The 17,793-nt window shown below is 42.0% G+C and overlaps 1 protein-coding gene across 1 annotated transcript in view; it reads right to left on the bottom strand.

Annotated features, from left to right (window-relative positions):
- Positions 1-16,450, bottom strand: part of IL18R1 (interleukin 18 receptor 1) — a 41,282-nt gene extending 24,832 nt beyond the window's left edge. The window contains exons 1-3 of the mRNA XM_090020754.1: positions 16,414-16,450; positions 8,692-8,773; positions 6,837-7,077 (exon numbers count right to left, since the gene is read on the bottom strand). Coding sequence (XP_089876880.1) covers positions 6,837-7,077; positions 8,692-8,749 — 299 coding nt within the window. The 5' untranslated portion in view covers positions 8,750-8,773; positions 16,414-16,450. The remainder of the gene's footprint in view (positions 1-6,836; positions 7,078-8,691; positions 8,774-16,413) is intronic.
- Positions 16,451-17,793: the final 1,343 nt, after the last annotated feature.

Below are 17,793 nucleotides of genomic sequence, written 5' to 3'. Positions count from 1 at the left end.
TGTGCGAGTAGGAAACCCCCGCCTAAAATAAATCATGGAATCACTGCCTGGAAGATGCTGAAAGGGCAAAGAGGTAAAAAAAACCCAGAGCAATAGCTGACACCTCTGTTTCAAAGTGCCATGCCACTTAACAAGCAACACTGGATGAAATGAATATACCATATTTACTTTCATATAAAACAAAGTTTTTCCCCCAATCAGCCTGATGGGAAAAGCCCCTGGTCTTACATTTGCATACAAGGAAATACACTCGTGGAATATATTGTCTACCATTAAACTACTGCCAAAAGCAGAGTGTGCTCCATTATAGAAATCAAATACACAGTTGATTAAACGCAGCCAATACTGAGCATGACTATAAAACACCTGTCCCATACTGGGCAAACATACTGATGGGAACTTACCACAAAGGTTAGGGCAGCCTCTCTGAGTAAGATACATGGTAGTGCCCATTGGGCACAGTACCCCTCAGTGCCAACTCTAATTTTTAAAATCATTGGGAGCCACTACACTGAATAGATGTAAACTTCCTCTTCACTCCCACAGCTGTGCGGTGCCTTTCTTTCCCATTTTCAATGATTCCTGTTTCTTCATCAGCCTTAAATGTCTGGCAAACATCACCAAATAGGGCCCCAAATAATTCATCCAGAATCCTTCCGTCACTCCCTCTCTCAGTCTGTTGCATACGATTAGTGTGGCCTCCCCCTCCATGAGATGGAGGCAGACCAACTTGCCCTGCTCCACATCTGCATATACATTTTTGGAGGATCCCAGGACTCATGACAAGAACACCCAGTTTCAGTCACAACTGAGAGGCTAGTTAGCACATGGATCCTTTTGGAGGTTATCTGGAATATACACATATCCTCAGCAGTACTGAGTTGTGAGGACACCATGGCCTGAGACACCGTTGTGTCTAGTGGGGCCCACACCAATGAACTATATGGTAAATCATCATCCTTTTGGCTTTGGATTAATATCACGCACAATTTATAATATGAACATATGGTTCTTGAATAATTCAAATGGATTTGGACCTGATCTGGCTAATTTGACCTGGGACATGACAAAAATCCCTTAAGAAACAAAAAATAAATAAAGTTTGTAGTATATACAAGTAGATAGAGAAATGCTGCTTAAAAATGTACAGAGGTGCTGCTTAAAAGTGTGTTTATGCAGTACCTGTGCTAAAACTTGCAGCAGTTGCTGAAAAAGGTAAAATGCATCAATTCTGGAAGAATGAAGTCTATGTATGTGTTAATTTCAACGCCAGTGTTTTTAGATTTGCCCCTCACATCCATATGCTCAGGGAGAGCAGGAAGGGGGAAGGGAGGAGGCTGCAGGGGGGAACAAGTTGAAGTGGGGGGGGAGCAGAAAGCAAAAAGGCCGCTTGATTCCACCCCCTCCCGATTTATTTTTCCTGCTGTAGCAGTGGGAGGGGGGCACATTCAATGCAAATTCAAGACAAAATTAGGATCCTGATTCTACACCTGGAAAATTATAACAATTTATAAATTTTCCATATATAGAATTTAAATATTAGGAAGCCATCTTTGTTCAAGGTCATCTTATATTCAAGAAAATACAATATGTATGTGTACGTATTTGTGTACCTTTACATCTGAGCCCCTCCAATTAAACCTGAAAGTATCACTGTAAAGTAGGAAAGTATTATCTACATTTTAGCAGATTGAAAGATCGATTGATTTGCCCAGAATCACACAGGTAACCAACCCGCAGTAAGGTATGGGATTCCCAGTCCTTATGTTCTTGTCAAGTTCCTTAATCACACAGTCATACTTCCTTCCTCTCCTCAAGCATGCATTCCTCAGCATTACAAGGGGAATCACCGTCTATGATGACACAGGTTATGAAGTAATTTCACTGAAAACTGTACAAAATATTGAAAACTTGGCCAAATTTAGGTCTGGTTTAAAAGCAGGTTCAGCTGTACTAAAGATGACAGAATCAGTCATATTTACACTAGATCTGGATTTGACTGATATCACTTCTAGATAAGCCTACAACATAAAAGATTTTCAATGCATGCACATTAAAATTACATCATTTTCTCTTTTAATCTGTAAGGTTTTATCTTTCTTGAGTTTCACTTTGTGAGGTTCTTTAGTTGCACTTTGTAGGGAACATGAATCTACAAAACTACTAACTGACTAACTCCCCCTCCCACCCCCTTAGCCTTGACTCAACACAGCATATTGTCGAGTGAAAAATGATTTAAACAATCATTGAGATTTACTACAATTATTTAATATATAAAAATTATAAATCATCAGCCACTTGTTTTAGTATAAAAGTCAGATCTTAGCTCTGTATTTCTATCTTACAGCAGATGCTACAAAATGCCTGAGTGTTCTACCTCTGAAGCACCTAGATATGTGCTTAACCTCTAAACGTTTATGTAGTCCCATTAACCCTAGTAAGGTTACACACATTCATAAAGCTAAATACAGGCATAGGTCTTAGCAAATGAAAACCTTAAAGTATCCCTTTAATGTTTAATGTCCCTCTATATCATCCATTCGTCCTAATAACTTAAAATCCCCTGACCACCACTTTCATTTCAAGGGCACTATTGCTGGAGAGATCAGTTGACCTGATTTTCTCTGAAAACCACAGAAAATACCATACGCCCTCTGCAAAACCACATTAACACCTCCAAAACCTGGCAAAGACATTTAATAAACATATTCTACTTGTCAAACCACCCTTCAAATCTCAAAAAAAATCTTATTTTCAAGAAAATACACACAATTTTGCACTAAAATAATTAATTTCTGGTTATTTCAGTAAATAAATTGAATTATATAATCCGTAATTATTTTTCCACATTGAACTCTATGATTTACTGTTAAAGTATAGTAAATCAGGAAAATCTGATTCTTCTTTGCAACATGAATATATGATCTGACATTTCTCATTTACTAATTTTTTCTTATTGCCCAGTACAGCCAATGAAAATTTCTCAAGCAAAGAATAAAAACAACTTTTCTCTAAATTTATTTCAAACATTGTCAACATCAATGTTTTAAAAAAAGAATCTCAATACTTGTAATCAATACTGTATTAAAATCATTAACAACATTTTTGAAAACCATGTCTATAATATTTTAAGTACATATGTTAAATACATTTAAATATAAACTAAACATGAAAGATTAGATTTTAAAATGTGGATATTTAAGAAAAGGAAACATGGAGCTATTCCGAAATCTCATCTCAAAACAAAATGGATTAAATTATTATATCTATCCATCATTACTAAAACATTTGTCTAGAAAAATGCTTCTTACAAATATTCTGCAATGTTTGCTTTAAATTAATTGATTTTGGAAGATTTCCTCCAGTAAACTCATTTGCCAGAATATTCACCAAAAATTATCACAAAGGGCCAGATCCTATGTAACTTTCATGCAACTAACTGGCAGGTAAGTAGTTTCCTAAATCCACTTTTGAGCTCTTAGACAAGTTTGGGATTCAGCATTGCCCATAATATCCTACTGAGGTAGTCCCTAGAGATCAGGTTTGATATGCATTTCTGGAGTAATGTTAGCAATTTTTTTCACTGATGCTTTCCTTTTTATATCTGTTCTGCATATAAACAGAAGCCTATCACAAGGATTAAATTCACTTAAAGATAGATGGAGACATACTACAGATCATTTTCCTGCAATTTTGGGATCTTTGTATAAATCATATATACAAAAATAAATTTCATGTATGATGATGATAATGATACAAAATACACCTGAAGTTTCCCACTTTGAAATAAATTCACATGTAAAACTGTAGTGCATGAAAATGTAGTCCACTGTGTGAGTGCATCTACACTAATTAGTTGCACTGTAAACATCTCAGCATCTACATGTGTGCCCCTATTAGGCTGCAGTAAACTAATTTACTCTGCAGCGGGATATTACTTGCAAATACAAGTGCTATCCTGCTGCAAAATTAAAAACTCCGCAGCAGTGCACATGTAGATGCTGCCCTGGCTGGCTGGGGCACTAGAGTGCTTCAGTGCAGGGGCTGCCTGCTAGCTAGCCCTGCACTGAAGCACTCTCATGCTCCAGCCACCCCTCCACAGGATGCTGAGCCAGGGGGAGCAGCTCTGGCCTGGCAGGATGACTCCCCAGGCCCCATGCCAGCTGGAGCTGCTCTGACCCATCTCAATGTGCTTCACTCCCGGGTGCATGTTCAAATGGCATGTCCTGAAGCCACCTCTCAGCCCCTACTACAAGCGGAAGCCTGGGTGAAACTGGAGCCACTGCTTCACTTATCCGGGAGTCACGCTGGAATGCCACCATCACTGGTAAACTCATCCCAGCATACATCCCCACCACCAAGGACAAGTAGGTTCCTGGGTGCAGGCAGATCCCTACCCAACCCAGCCTAGGGTCATACTGAGTCTCCACTGCCACCAGTCAGTATGCCCGGGAGTAAACCCATAAGTGCCAGCAAATCCCAGCTTCTGACAGTCCACAGCTATGATTTCCCCATGTGAGCAGGGAGATGAATGCAACTGGCCCCTTAGAGGCCCAACAGACTCAAATGTGGGAGTGCTCCAGTCCATAACCCCAGAGAGGGGAAAGCACTGGCTCCAAGGAAGTGATCAGTACCTGTTTGTGCTGTGGTACAGAAGAGACTGGGAGCCATACAGACCTGGTCTGAGCCCAGGACAAATCTCGGGATCTGAATACACTGAATAGCCAGCAGAAGAAGGCCAACCAAGCAACCCAATGGTGTTGAGCTTAAGACATGGGCTAAGCCTCTACAAGTGGGCAGTGCCTGCTAGGGTTGCTTTGAGACCTAAGTATTGAACTGATGGGCTGGCAATAGGGGTTGCCAGTCAAAAAGATACCACCTGGGAAGTTACAAGCATACTATGGCCAAGGGCAAGATGGACAAATTGATAGGTCTCTCGAAGGAAACTGAATAGATTGAGAAAATATCCCTAAGTTGAGGGGATCTAGGGGTGAAGTAACTGATGAGGCCCCTTGTGATGAGCAGCCCTAAATGAAGAGGGCCCTGTTCTGAATTTGATTGAGGGCCTACATCGGCAACAACAGAGCACAGCCAGAACAAATGTGCCCTGGACACCTCAGGGCAGGTGAAAGCCCAAGGCAGATTTGAGTGACTGGCTGAGACACCACTCAAGTGACTGGCTGTGACACCACTCAAGGGGTGGCAGGCAAGTATAAGCAAGCGGGCAGTGGCTTCTCAAAAGAGGAAAAAGACACATCACACACACTGACAGGGAACAATAAACTCCAGAACAAGAAACTCCAGAGTTTATTGTTTCACATTAATTACACATGCAGATACGCCCCGTTCCTGTATTCTTCATTGCCAACTAGCTGTAGTCACACACCTAACCTGTACTATTACTTGTAAAGGCCCTTACCTGCTTCTTAAATTTTCCAGCAATAAAAGCACAAACCATTGCATATACAATATCCAGTTAAGATGGATTATGATTAGTTTAGCTTTTGATTTGCAGTACAATGTACTTTCAGCACAAATTAGTTATAAGACAAATATCTCCATCTTTTTAGAGTGTTATATAGTTCTTATTAAACCATTCTTTCCTCCTGCCCCTAATGAACAATACCACAATTAAAGATCCTCCAATTCTACTTCTCCATTTTAGTCATAACTTTCTAAAAGTTATTTGGAGGTAAAAGAGTATATGTAACAAGAAATCAAATCTAATCATTTCATTTTTGTTTTTAAAAGCCCCACTTATGGAAAGCTTTGCATAAAAAAACAAAGCTGAATGATGCCATTTTTCTCCTTTATCAAAAAGAGTATTAGTCTCCTTTATCAAAAGTTTTGCTTAAATTTTGAGTGACTACTTCTCCTTGAAATTCATTGGGGCCCAACCTAGCACCCTATGTAATCACTAAGATGTGGGGGGATGTGGGAATGCTAGAAGGGAGGAATAGGCTGTAATTGGACCTAGACAGGTTACAAGGGTGAGTGGATGAGAATAGGATGGGATTCAACACCGACAAGTGCAAAGTGATGCACCTGGGGAGGAACAACCAGCACCATACCTACAGGTTGGGGAACTCCCTTCTCGTCAGTACAGAGGCAGAAAAGGATCTTGGAGTCATCATTGACTCCAAGATGAACATGGGCCGGCAGTGTGGGGATGCCGTCAGGAAAGCCAACCGTACCTTGTCATGCATCCACAGATGCATCTCAAGCAGGTCCAAGGAGGTGATACTTCTCCTCTATGCAGCACTGATCAGGCCACAGCTGGAGTACTGCGTCCAGTTCTGGGCGCCACACTTCAAGAGGGATGTGGACAACATAGAGAGGGTCCAGACGAGGGCCACTTGCATGGTCAGCAGGGCAGGCCCTAAGAGGAGAGGCTACGGGACCTGAACCTGTTCAACCTCCAGAAGAGAAGACTGAGGGGGGATCTAGTGGCCTGTTACAAACTAGTCAGGGGGGACCAGCAGGCACTGAGGAAGTCCCTGTTCCCCTGAGCACTGCCAGGAGTGACCAGGAATAACTGTCAAAAGCTAGCAGAGGGTAGATTTAGGCTAGCTATCAGGAGGTGCTACTTCAGTACTCTTTCCTGCCATGGCAGGAGGTCAGACTAGATGATCTACTCAGGTCCCTTCCAACCCTAGAAACTATGAAACTAATTTACATTTACATAAAATGAGTGCAAAATGATGCCACAAGTGTAGATTTTTTTTCCTACATTCAGTACAGAGGAAAGTAACTACACAAGATACAAGATAATGAATTGGGTCTGATTTTTATGCAATAGCAAAGATCTAACATCATCCTCTGGTCTAGGTACCCACCTGCTTTTGTATGAGTAAATCCCAGAGTCACCAAGCTCAGCTGGCCAAAACTCCAAAATACTCCCATTTGGTACAATTCTGGATGTTTCCTGTATCAGCATGACATTTTCTTCATTTTTTTTGTACCAGCTTCCCATGTAGCTTTCATTTTGAAAAGTATCTTGTTCTGATCCAGGGGAGCAAAGGAAAAAATATTCCCCCTCAATTACATCAATGGAGCGACGAAAGAGACACAGGTCTTCTTCACCAAAAAAAGAAGGTAGAAAGAAAAAAAAGTAAACCAGATAGGAAGCCAAAACTTATTTCAGATAATGATACTAGAGAGCCTGTTTCTTTTAATACAGTACTTTACATGTCTGATGTGCTGCACTCTGCTCACTGGTATTTTTTTTAATTAACTTTATTTTAGCAAACCCAATAGATTGTCTAACAGGGGACAGCATGGCCCTGTCTGGAATTAATTCCAGACGTCCAGTCCTTATTTTCTCCTTACTCTTGACTTCATTTTGTTTAAACCGTTACTGGCTAATGGAAATGGGAATTTGCCTAAGAAATTTCCTGTAAGGGCTCAATTCTGTATTACTCAGCTAGAATAGAGCTTCAGTGTGCTTTTTTTAGCCTTATTTGATTTTAATGAAGTCGCTTACAGAATAAGGATCACATTCAAAGCCCACTGAAGTCAATGGAAATTGACTGTAATTGCTTTGGATCAGGCCCAAAAGTACTATTCCAAGCAAGTAAGGGTAGCAGAATCTGACCTTGATCTTTGATAGAGAAAACTGTCCTGGCCACAAGTGGCTGCCTGAAGAATAAGTGCTTCTCAACACTGCCATGTTGGATAACAGATCAGTCATCAGAAAAACTGGGCTTCTATAATCAACACATTTGCTAGACCCTGTTTCCCTGTCTCCTATATAACTGAAAACAATTAAATAGTTGGATTTCTTGAAGACTCACACATTCAGAATTTTCTGTACAGTCGAAATCATATCAGCAAAGTTTAATATCAAAACCCATTTTTATTATTAATTTCTCTAAACATACTATTTTTTGTGGGGAAAATGCAATGTAGCAGAGAAACCAAGTACTGCTCCTATACAAAAAGGCTTGCAGTCCAAGTGGTCACATCTACACAAGACACTACTGCACAGTAATTACTGAGCATTTATTTAGAACTTGTAAAAATAAATACTAAATAAATGCGCAGTAACCTGAGTTACTACACAGTAGTGCCAGTGAATGCCTTTTTAGTGATACTACTGCACAGTAGCCTAATACTACTGTGCAATAGCATTGCACCATGCAACACTACTGTGCAGTATTGGACTACTGCACAGCCAGCATCTTGTATAGATGCAGCCAGTGTCTGTTATATTTTTAAAGAGGGATTACATAAAACCAATGCAGTGATATTCTACCAGCATCACCACAGTTGATGGTACAAATTGATACAGTGACAAAATGGCATTAGCTAGAGAGGCAACAGAGGTGGATAGTTAACTCCCTTCTCTTGCTCTACCTATATAGCTATGCTGCTAGATCATATCATCATAATAATCTCTGTACATCGTCTTCTTTCCTTTCTTTCCACAGATCTGTTATTCAGAGATGGGTCCAAATTGCCACACTTGTTCAGATTAGGTTACTTTACCCAGAAGTATCTGGTTCAGGGTTAAATTTTGTCCCACTGTAAGCATCACCTACATAACCAGCCCCAGCTCTGCTTCATCCCCAACACACACTATAGATACTTGGCCTTCAGTCCACAGAAGCAGAAACTTCTTACACTCTGGCACGTCAGATATATAGCAAACTATGCCATATTATACAGTAAAAACGATCCCATTATGCCTACCAGTAGTAGCTTCATCAAGAAATATTAAGCACAAAATCAACAGATTTCCAAGAGTCATTTTCTTGAGTTACTTGTCACGTTTCTGGAAAAAAATGGAAGTGAGATGCTCTTAGTGTAACTGAAAGCATGGAAAGAACACGTATGCACAATCCATCACACACACAACAAACTGAATTAGATCAATGCCTACGAGCAATATTACAAATGCCTGAAATCAAAGATGGGATTTGCAAAAGGAAAGTTACTCACTGTTTTATCATAAGAGAGAAATTGCATGCATGAGGTCACAACCGTGAAGTTCTGTTGGCAGGATTCATTTCAAATAAAGAAAACAATGACTGTTTTCCCTTTTGTCCTTTTATAGTTCATGTGAAATTTACAGCTGTGCTATTTCCTTTCTAAAGGTTCAATGGATAGCTGCAGGACTCAGTCTTGTAAATACCTAACATTGAGCAGGAGGGCTTTCTGCAGGACCATGATGTTTGTAAATCTGCACCTTGAACCATGAAAATTATCCTACTAAAATGCTAGGTGTAATGTACATTTCATCTGAATCTGATTTTTATGCATTTGATTTCTTTTTTTTTTAGCAAGTTGATTACTTAATACTACCAGGAAGATATAAAGCATATGACTATAAGGAACTCATTGTTATGTTAAGGCTATTACACATCATAAATGAGGAGGATTACAACGAGAGGATGAGGAGGCAAATGAAGAAAACGATCCAGATTACGACTCAAAGAAGGATCCAAACTTAGTAGAATGCAAGCATTAGTGATGCTGCATGTGTGTAGACTTGAAGCTTATCTGTACTATAATAGCCTAAACATAACTATTAGTTAACCATGAAAGTTAATGGGAGTTACCTCAATTTCAATAAGGACTAAGGACGTCCTTAGTTTTGATGCTTTGCAGTTATACTTTAAAACAAAAATCTGTTGGCAAGAAATAAACACTAGTAGTCTACAGTATTCTTCATATAAGGTTTTATATCACAAATCAGATAGCCATGACAATTACTGTAGGGCTGGGTTCACTGCTTTGTACCCTGTATAGGCAATTATAGCCATAAAGACAAAAAGTCATATTACTAAACAAGCATGGCGGATATTCACTGGGTCTTTCCACGGCAGTCGGTACTATCATGTAAGATGAAGATCTGACTTCATGCTAATGCATATTTTCACATTTTTACACAGTCCCTCTCTAACACTTGCAAATATATGTCTCCGTACAAAATAAATGTGATCCATGGACAATTAATATGGTCAATGCTTTTTCCACAGCTCTCCAGTCAATTTTAACTAGGTTTTATCCCTATTTACTAACTCAACTGTTTGCAATTTTAGCATTTAATTTGCTACCACTGTAACACTCCACAAACATTTACAAAATTGAAAAAAAGAAACGAAAGGAATGAATAAACCTTATGACTGAGCTTTGAAAGTCTTGTTCCCATTACAGTGGAATCCACAGCCTTGACTGAGGAATCTTGGCTCCCTACAGCATGCATGGGGAGAGTTTGGTGTGGTGTTCAGACTGGGACTCACAAAAGCCAGCACATAAGAGTGGGGCCTCATGTATGCTAGCCAACTGAGAAATGTTGAAGACCAGGTGTGTATCAAGTCCCACCCTCTTCAAGGCTTAATTGTCCATCTACTCAGACTTTAGAGCCCTGAAGATAAAAATCTAGGCCCTTTCTCTTAAAAGAAAAATACATGGAGTCCCTGGAAAAAAGTAAAAGCCTTGCCTTCCCATTGAAGCAGTTCTACCCTCAATGGAACAATTAAAGCTTTGAGGGGCCAGAAAGAAGGAGAAAAACTGAATATGAATCTAGGCTACCAGTGACAATGCTTTCGTAAAAATGGGGAGACACCAGTTTCAGTCTCTGCTTCTACGACTGAGTAATTCACACGGGGCAGAATTGGTAGAGAATCCTCAGAGCACGGGCAACTGGTACTGCCTTGGTCAGGGGGACACCAGTTGCACATGTAGGGGGTGCACGGGGGTGTATGTGCACCCCCTGAGAGTGCTGGCGCACCTCCTGACCAGCCACGCTCCCCCCTGCCACGACCAGTCCCACCAACCGGGGTGGGAGGCGGGGGGAGAGCAGCTGGTCAGGAGATGCACTGGTGCTCTCAGGAGGTGCACATACACCCCTGTGCACCCCCTACACATGGCCACTGTCTCAGAGTAGGGACTGGAAACCGGAACCCTCCCTCCTCCAAGGACAGGAGTCCTAACTACCAGAGTACAAAATCATATTCCCTTCCTGACCAAGCGAATCATGAATTCTTTTCAACAGTAGTGGAGAGTGTCCCCTCATCCAATACAGCCTACAGGTTGGTAGTTAAGACACTTTCTTGGAAGGTAGGAAAAGTTGGGGTGAAAGAAAGAACGTAAGGAAGAGAGAGGAAAGAACTGAACTTTTTTTTCCCCTATATGTTGGTTTTGTGATCCATCTGCTGCCATATTTTGTATAAAGCTCAAATCAACAGGTGTGGAACACCTGAGAATGCCTACTAGCTTAAAATCTATGGAAAAGTCAGGGGGAACAATCTGCCGACTTCTAGATTCCAGCCCAGCTGAGGCATGAACAAGTGTCAAGCTGCTCAGCTGAACTGAAGTAATCTGGGCATACAGACAAGTAGAATTTTAGACACACAGAAAACACTTTTTTTAAATTAAAAAGGGAGATATACACAGCATTTAAGTCCCTATAAAGTAAAAAGAACTTAGCAGTTTTAAGATCAAAAATTTGAAGTTAGGCACAAAATTTCTACCTAGGTCCTACCTTAGGAAACTATCCATCTTTGAGCCCCGCAACCTAGATTAGATTCTGCTTCAGAAGGATGGAACAAGGATATTTTCTTATGTAAAATAGTCTAGTAATAATGAAACACTATATTTCACCTTCCTACTACTCTACATTGCTAAAGCTACCCACAAGCCAAATTCACCTCCACAGCATCTAGACTAGAGTGACTTCACAAGCTTGTGAGTTACAATTCATAGGGGACCTCAGTTCTACTCTCCCAGAAATTCAGTGGAAACAATTTCTTATGCTCCGGTGGGTCTCCATCTCCTCCTGCTCTGAAATCAGCTATCCATTTTGAGGGCGTTTCTCCAGTTTGGAACTTCACATAAATAGCCAAATTCACCTTTATTTCCAAGAAAAAACTCCAGGCATGCTCACTGAAATTCCTGCTTTTCAGATGTGCTGGAAACACTTGTTCTTCCTTGAATAATTCATGTCAAGTTCACTATGGAAGATGGAAGATATTTGAAGTGGCCAGCAATTAGTTAAAAATCAAAGCTTACTTATAATTAGAAACACGTGTAATTTAGATGAAAGATAAGCTAGCTAAAAATCAGGATTCTGGAAAGTCAAAATATATTCATGAATTTGGCTTACCAAATAGCTTCAGCTGAAAACAATGGGAAGTGCATCGAATCATAGAAGTAGGGTAAGAAGGGACCTTGTAGATCTTCAAGTCCGACCCCCCGCCTGGGCGGGAGAAAAGACTGGACTCAAATGAGTCCAGCCAGGTAGTCATCAAGCCTCTTCTTAAAGATCCCCAGGGTAGGAGCCAGCACCACTTTCCTAGGAAGTTGGTTCCAGCTCCTAGCCACCCTAACTGTGAAGTAGTTCCTGCAGATGTCTAATCTAAATCTACTCTCCAATAATTTGTGTCTATTGTTCCTTGTCATGCCAGGGGGTGCTAGGGGAAACAGTGTCTCCCCTAAACCCTTCTGGTCCCCCCTAGTGAGTTTATAGACGGTCACCAGGTCCCCCCTCAGCCTTCTCTTGTGAAGGCTGAACAGGTTCAGGTCCTGCAGTCTTTCATTGTAGGGTCTGCCCTGTTGTCCCCAGATCATGGGGGTGGCCCTCCTCTGGACCCTCTCAATGTTGTCCACATCCCTCCTGAAGTGGGGTGCACAGAACTGGACTCAGTACTCCAGCTGTGGCCTGACCAGTGTCACATTGAGGGAGAGGATCACCTCCCTGGCTCTACTTGAGATGCACCTGTGGATGCACGACAAGGTCCGGTTAGCCCTGCCAACCGTGACCTCGCATTGTCGGCCCATGTTCATCTTGGAGTCAGTAATGACTCCAAGATCCCTTTCTGCCTCCGTGCTCTCAAGAAGGGAGTTTCCCATTCTATAAGTGTGCTGCTGGTTTCTACTGCCTAAGGGCAGCACCCTGCACTTGCCAGTATTGAAACGCATCCTGTTTATGTCAGCCCACTCCTGTAACCTATCCAGGTCTTGTTGCAGTCTTTCCCTCCCTACTAGTGTGCTCACCTCACCCCAAATTTTGGTATCATCAGCGAATTTAAACAGGTTGCTTTTCACCCCGTTGTCCAAATCGCTGACTGTGTAGGCATCAATGCCACAGTCGCCTAGTTTTTTAATGAGGATGGGGTGGGATAAGTGCAATTATTTTGAGAATGTCAACCTTTGTTTTTTCAACATTTTCATAATCAGGAATGCCAAGATGCTTCATTTTGAATCTTTCTAAATAAAACCTTGTCTCAAGATTTTTTGTTTAAAAACTAACCTAAGTTAAAAGGAAAAAAAAAGTGTAAAGAAAATAGATTTTGATTTCAGCCAGCAAATAATAACCCTTGGAAAATGTCCCTTATCCTAATAATGTTAAGACTGCTGGCTATTAAGGCTATTTATGTGAAGTTCCAAACTGGAGAAATTTCCTCCAAATGAATAGTTGAAAAGGTTAATAAGTCAAAAATGAAACAAAACATTTTGGTCAGCAGTTGCAAAAGAAGCGTTTCAGGTTGGCATGACACCTTTCTTTTAGTTTGCAAAAACACCTAAAAAAAGGTTTTACAATGCTATTGGCCTATTCTTTATTAGGAATTTTGGCTAAAGACTCACAATTATATATAATAATTGATGGAAAGTCTATCTATGTATTTAATTCATTGAGTTTACTTTGAACCATAATTTCCCTTCCTCTCACCTCCGCCCACCCGCCTGCAAAATCAGGTGTCCTAAAAGGGTAAGAGGAAAAGAAAAATGCAAAAAGCAAAAACAAATCATAGACATAGTGACATAAGGTTTGACATTAAACCTTGATCATTATGTTTTGAAACTGTATTCTTTGTTGGCTGATCATATGAGCATGGCTAGAGAAAACTTCCAGTGTATAATCAGCAGAGAAAAGGAATGTGAGCAAAGGCCATTTAATATCTATTTTATTTAAACTAATTTTCTTTTCCATTCTTTAAGTAGAAAAGGTTAGGAAGTGGGAATTGAAGGGGAGTTTTTTTGGGGGGGGTTGCTTATTTAAGTTCCTTTTTATGTCACATTTTAAGTTTCCATTCTTAATTCACACAAGTCTTTGAAATGGGGAAAAACAACAGCTGAAGGCTGTTAACAAAGACAAAGTACTGCATAATATCTAGTGTTCTGAGTGTGTAGGTAAGGCAAAGAACTTAAATCTCAAACTTTACATTGAAGTTTTTTCTTAGGAATTCTTTCACTCCTACCACGTTTTATTGCAGAAAATGTATCTCAGAAATGTATCTCAGAACTGAAAATGTTTTTCAGTTTCATGCTTAGGAAAATAAAAACTGGAAAACAACTGACTCTGAAACACTTTCTATAAAAAGAGTTTCTTTCAAAGGAGAAGTAGTAGTTATGACTTTCAGAAAGCAATGGCAAGTTTTTTTTAAAACAGTCTCACTTTATTTCATTCTGAGTAAGGACAAGATATGTTCCAGATATCACTTCTTCTTTTCCCCTTTCTTCTTAAGGAGAGAGGTATGACTTTGCAGCTCAATGGGGCTTTCTTTTGAGATTTAGTTCTCCTTTAATCTGGATATTTTCTAGTCATTTTTATTTAGTAAATCAGGGTTGCATTAAAAGAATCAAGCAAACAGCAGTCTTAATTTTATTAGGACTTAGGGACATTTTCCAAGGGTTATTATTTTCTGGCTGCAATCAAAATCTATTTCCATACATAGCATTTAGAGTGCAACCTAGAAGTATTTTACTCACTCATTAAGTATTATAATCTGTTTGCAGATGTAGGGCTCCAAAGTGCAAACTGATCAGGATTCCTAGCCATAGTTATCCTACCTATTTTATTCTGTTTCAAACTTTTAAATTAGCAAAACAACAGGTTGGACAAACGTTTACCAAGGTATCCCTCAGTTCTAAAGGATGGAAAGAAAGCGTTTTCTTGCTCTAGGCCAGTGGGTCCCACACAAGGTACCTTAAATGTAAGGCACCCTCAGAAAATGCTAGTTCTTTCCGCTCAGTTTTTGATTACAGAAAAATAGTAGAGCAATTCTTCCCTTGCAAGGAACTCAGAAAGACCACAAGAAATCAGAATGTTTTTGACGCTATGAATTCCTCTTTGAAATATCTTGGTTTATCCTGTGAATCATGTGGAAGTGTTTACACACCTAAAACTGCTAATATTGAGTGGCATTCTCTTGCACCCTTAAAAGGATCTCACTGTACCTTCAAGGGCCCCAGCACCTTTGTTGAAAAGCACTGCTCTAACACTGCTGATTTCAGGGGGAAGAGTAGAGGTGTAAAAACTCCTGGTCTTGGAAAAAAACATATGTCCTTATAGATCTGTTTTTCTGCTGGTACTGAGAAGAGTTCCTAGTACAAGGCAGTTATCTGAATTACTATGATTATATGCAACTGTCTATAATAGGAAGTTGGGAATGTTATCTTTTCACTTTCTAGATGCATCTAGAACGTGCATCTCAAGTTCTTTAATAAGCATCTATTTCTGCTGTACCGATGATATTTTTAAAGAAGCAGATAAGTTTCCATAACCACAGGAGGGGGCGGGGGAGAGGAATAGACTTTTATTCCTGTACCATAGTACAGGTGGCCCTGATGAAAAGCCTTATAGTAAGTTTTTTTTTCTGAACCTATTTGTTAGTGTGTAGTGCCAAAGTTCAGGAAAGAATATCAGCCAGGTCTCAAAACTCACAAGCCCAGTCAGGTATTATATCCTATTATAGCCAGCTAGCAAATGCTTATGCAGATGGGAAGAGAGCGAAAGAACAGGAGACCTTTACAAGGTGGAAACAAGTGAACTTCTCTAGTCCTGGGAAATTACATGAAGCGTGGTTGGAAAAGAGAGTGAAGGAGGGGAGATTTCCCTTGCTCTTTTCCTTGTAAAACCCCATTTTGCAGATCTTAGATCGGTGAGCACCTATAGTCCATGGCCTGAAATCACCAGCACAATGCCTCTCCCTTGAGCTGCCACCCCACGGGACCCCTTACGCTGGTGGCTCTTTGCTCCATCATAGGACCTCTGGAAAGCAGGGAAAGGCCACTATCTTCAGCGCACAAATGGGAGGCCGGGGCCCTGGGGCATTTTGCCGCTTCCTATAAACTGGCTCAGGGGACCCAGCTTAGCTTGGCACGGGAGGGGGCTGCTAGCAAGCACTCCTTGAGGGGGAGGCTCCCAGGCAAGCAGAGCGGGGAAGGACCACACAGGGTCATCTCGTCCTGCCTCTACTCAGAGGAGGATGATCCCGGGCTCCTCCATCCCAGCCAAGCCAAGCCTGTGGCCCCGCAGCTCCTAGAGGCTCCCAAGCAGGGAGACTCCCGCGCCGCCCGGGGCCGCGTGCTGTAAGCCGCCACGCCCTGCTCCTAGCCCTCTGCCCCCCCGCAGCCTGTCTGTAAAGCACCTGAAGCCCGGCAGCGAGTCCCGCAGCCCCCTCTTACCTTGGGCCGGGGCCGCGCCGCAAGCCGTGCCGCGGAGAGCGCTCCTCCCCGCGCCCGCCCTCCCGCCGGCTCGGCCTCTAGGCGGGCTCGCAGCCTCCTCGCCTCCGCCCTCCTGCCCCAAGCCGGCTCCGGGCGGGGTGCTTCTCTCTGGGTGGCTGGCGGGGCGAAACGCAGCACCCCTTGGCCCGGGATGCAGGACGCTCGTGTTACCCTGGCTGGTGGGCAGGGTTGCCCTGGGGTCTCCAGGAGTTAAGAGCTCAATCTCCAGGAGACTGCCGGAGGCAAATGAGAGGGCATGCGTTACAAGGCATGGGAAATGTTGAAGCCGATGGATACGGTTGGCCGGTGGGTTTTGAACATGGAATAGCAACGTGGTGTTTGCCCGCTTGGCTTAACATCATGGATGTCATTATGTGGTGTGATGAAACCCCCCCATGGCAGGGGGTCGGACTTGATGAGTTGCTCAGGTCCCTTCTGACCCTACCGACTATGAAACTTGCTGCAGCAAGGGAAGTTTAGGTTAAATATTAGGAAAAAGTTTCTCACCAGGAGAACAGGTTGCCCAGAGAGGTGGTGGAATCTCCATCCTTGGAGGTTTTCAAGACCTGGCTAGACAAATATTTCCCTGGGATGATCTAGCTGGAGATGGTCCTGCTTTAAGTAGGGGGTGGACTAGATGACCTCCTGAGGTCCCTTCCAGCCCTAATTCTCTATGATTCTTTGCTCCAAAGGCTTGTCCATACTCTTCCATGACTGCCACCAACCGTTCTGGCAGCAGAGAGTAGCCACCAGGCTCCTGCTGCACTAACGTGGCTTCATTTCTTCATCTGCACCAGCCAGGCATAAAGTGCACCCTGAAAACCTGCAGCTATAGCTGGCAGAAGGTATGGGCATGCCTATGAAGGTCTTCAGCTGGCTGCTTGGCAGTGATAGCTTTCTTTCAGATAGAGAAGGTTTTGCTCTGCTGGCAGAATTAAGTTCTGCCAACAAAACTTTTTGATGTATGTAGACCAGGCCAAAATGAGCCTAGAACTCATTCCTGACCTAAAGACCTCAAGGCAGGGTTGTTTGGCAGCAAAGAAATTGGCCAACATGTTGAGAGGTCAGCTAATCCTGCAAGGCTGTCAACTAGTATGTGGCAGCTCTACTCTGCTTGGCAGATGTGGAGTAAATTGTGCTCTGCTAACAGCATCCTTAAGTGTCTCTGTGGAGACAGAATTCCCCCTCCTTCCTGTGTGCTGGAGACTACAACAGTTTGCTTAATTCATTATAGCATGTGGGGGTGGGAGGAAGAAGGGCAGGTTCTGAGGCTTTGAGAGGGAAGTGGGGAGTAGGAGAGCCTCTGCCCTTTGGGGGCAAAAGCCCCCCTTCTGCAGACTG

Source organism: Crocodylus siamensis, chromosome 1, assembly GCF_052110815.1.
Source record: "Crocodylus siamensis isolate JL-2025a chromosome 1, ASM5211081v1, whole genome shotgun sequence".
NCBI lineage: Eukaryota > Metazoa > Chordata > Crocodylia > Crocodylidae > Crocodylus > Crocodylus siamensis.
This window is presented reverse-complemented; position numbering and strand designations above follow the sequence as displayed.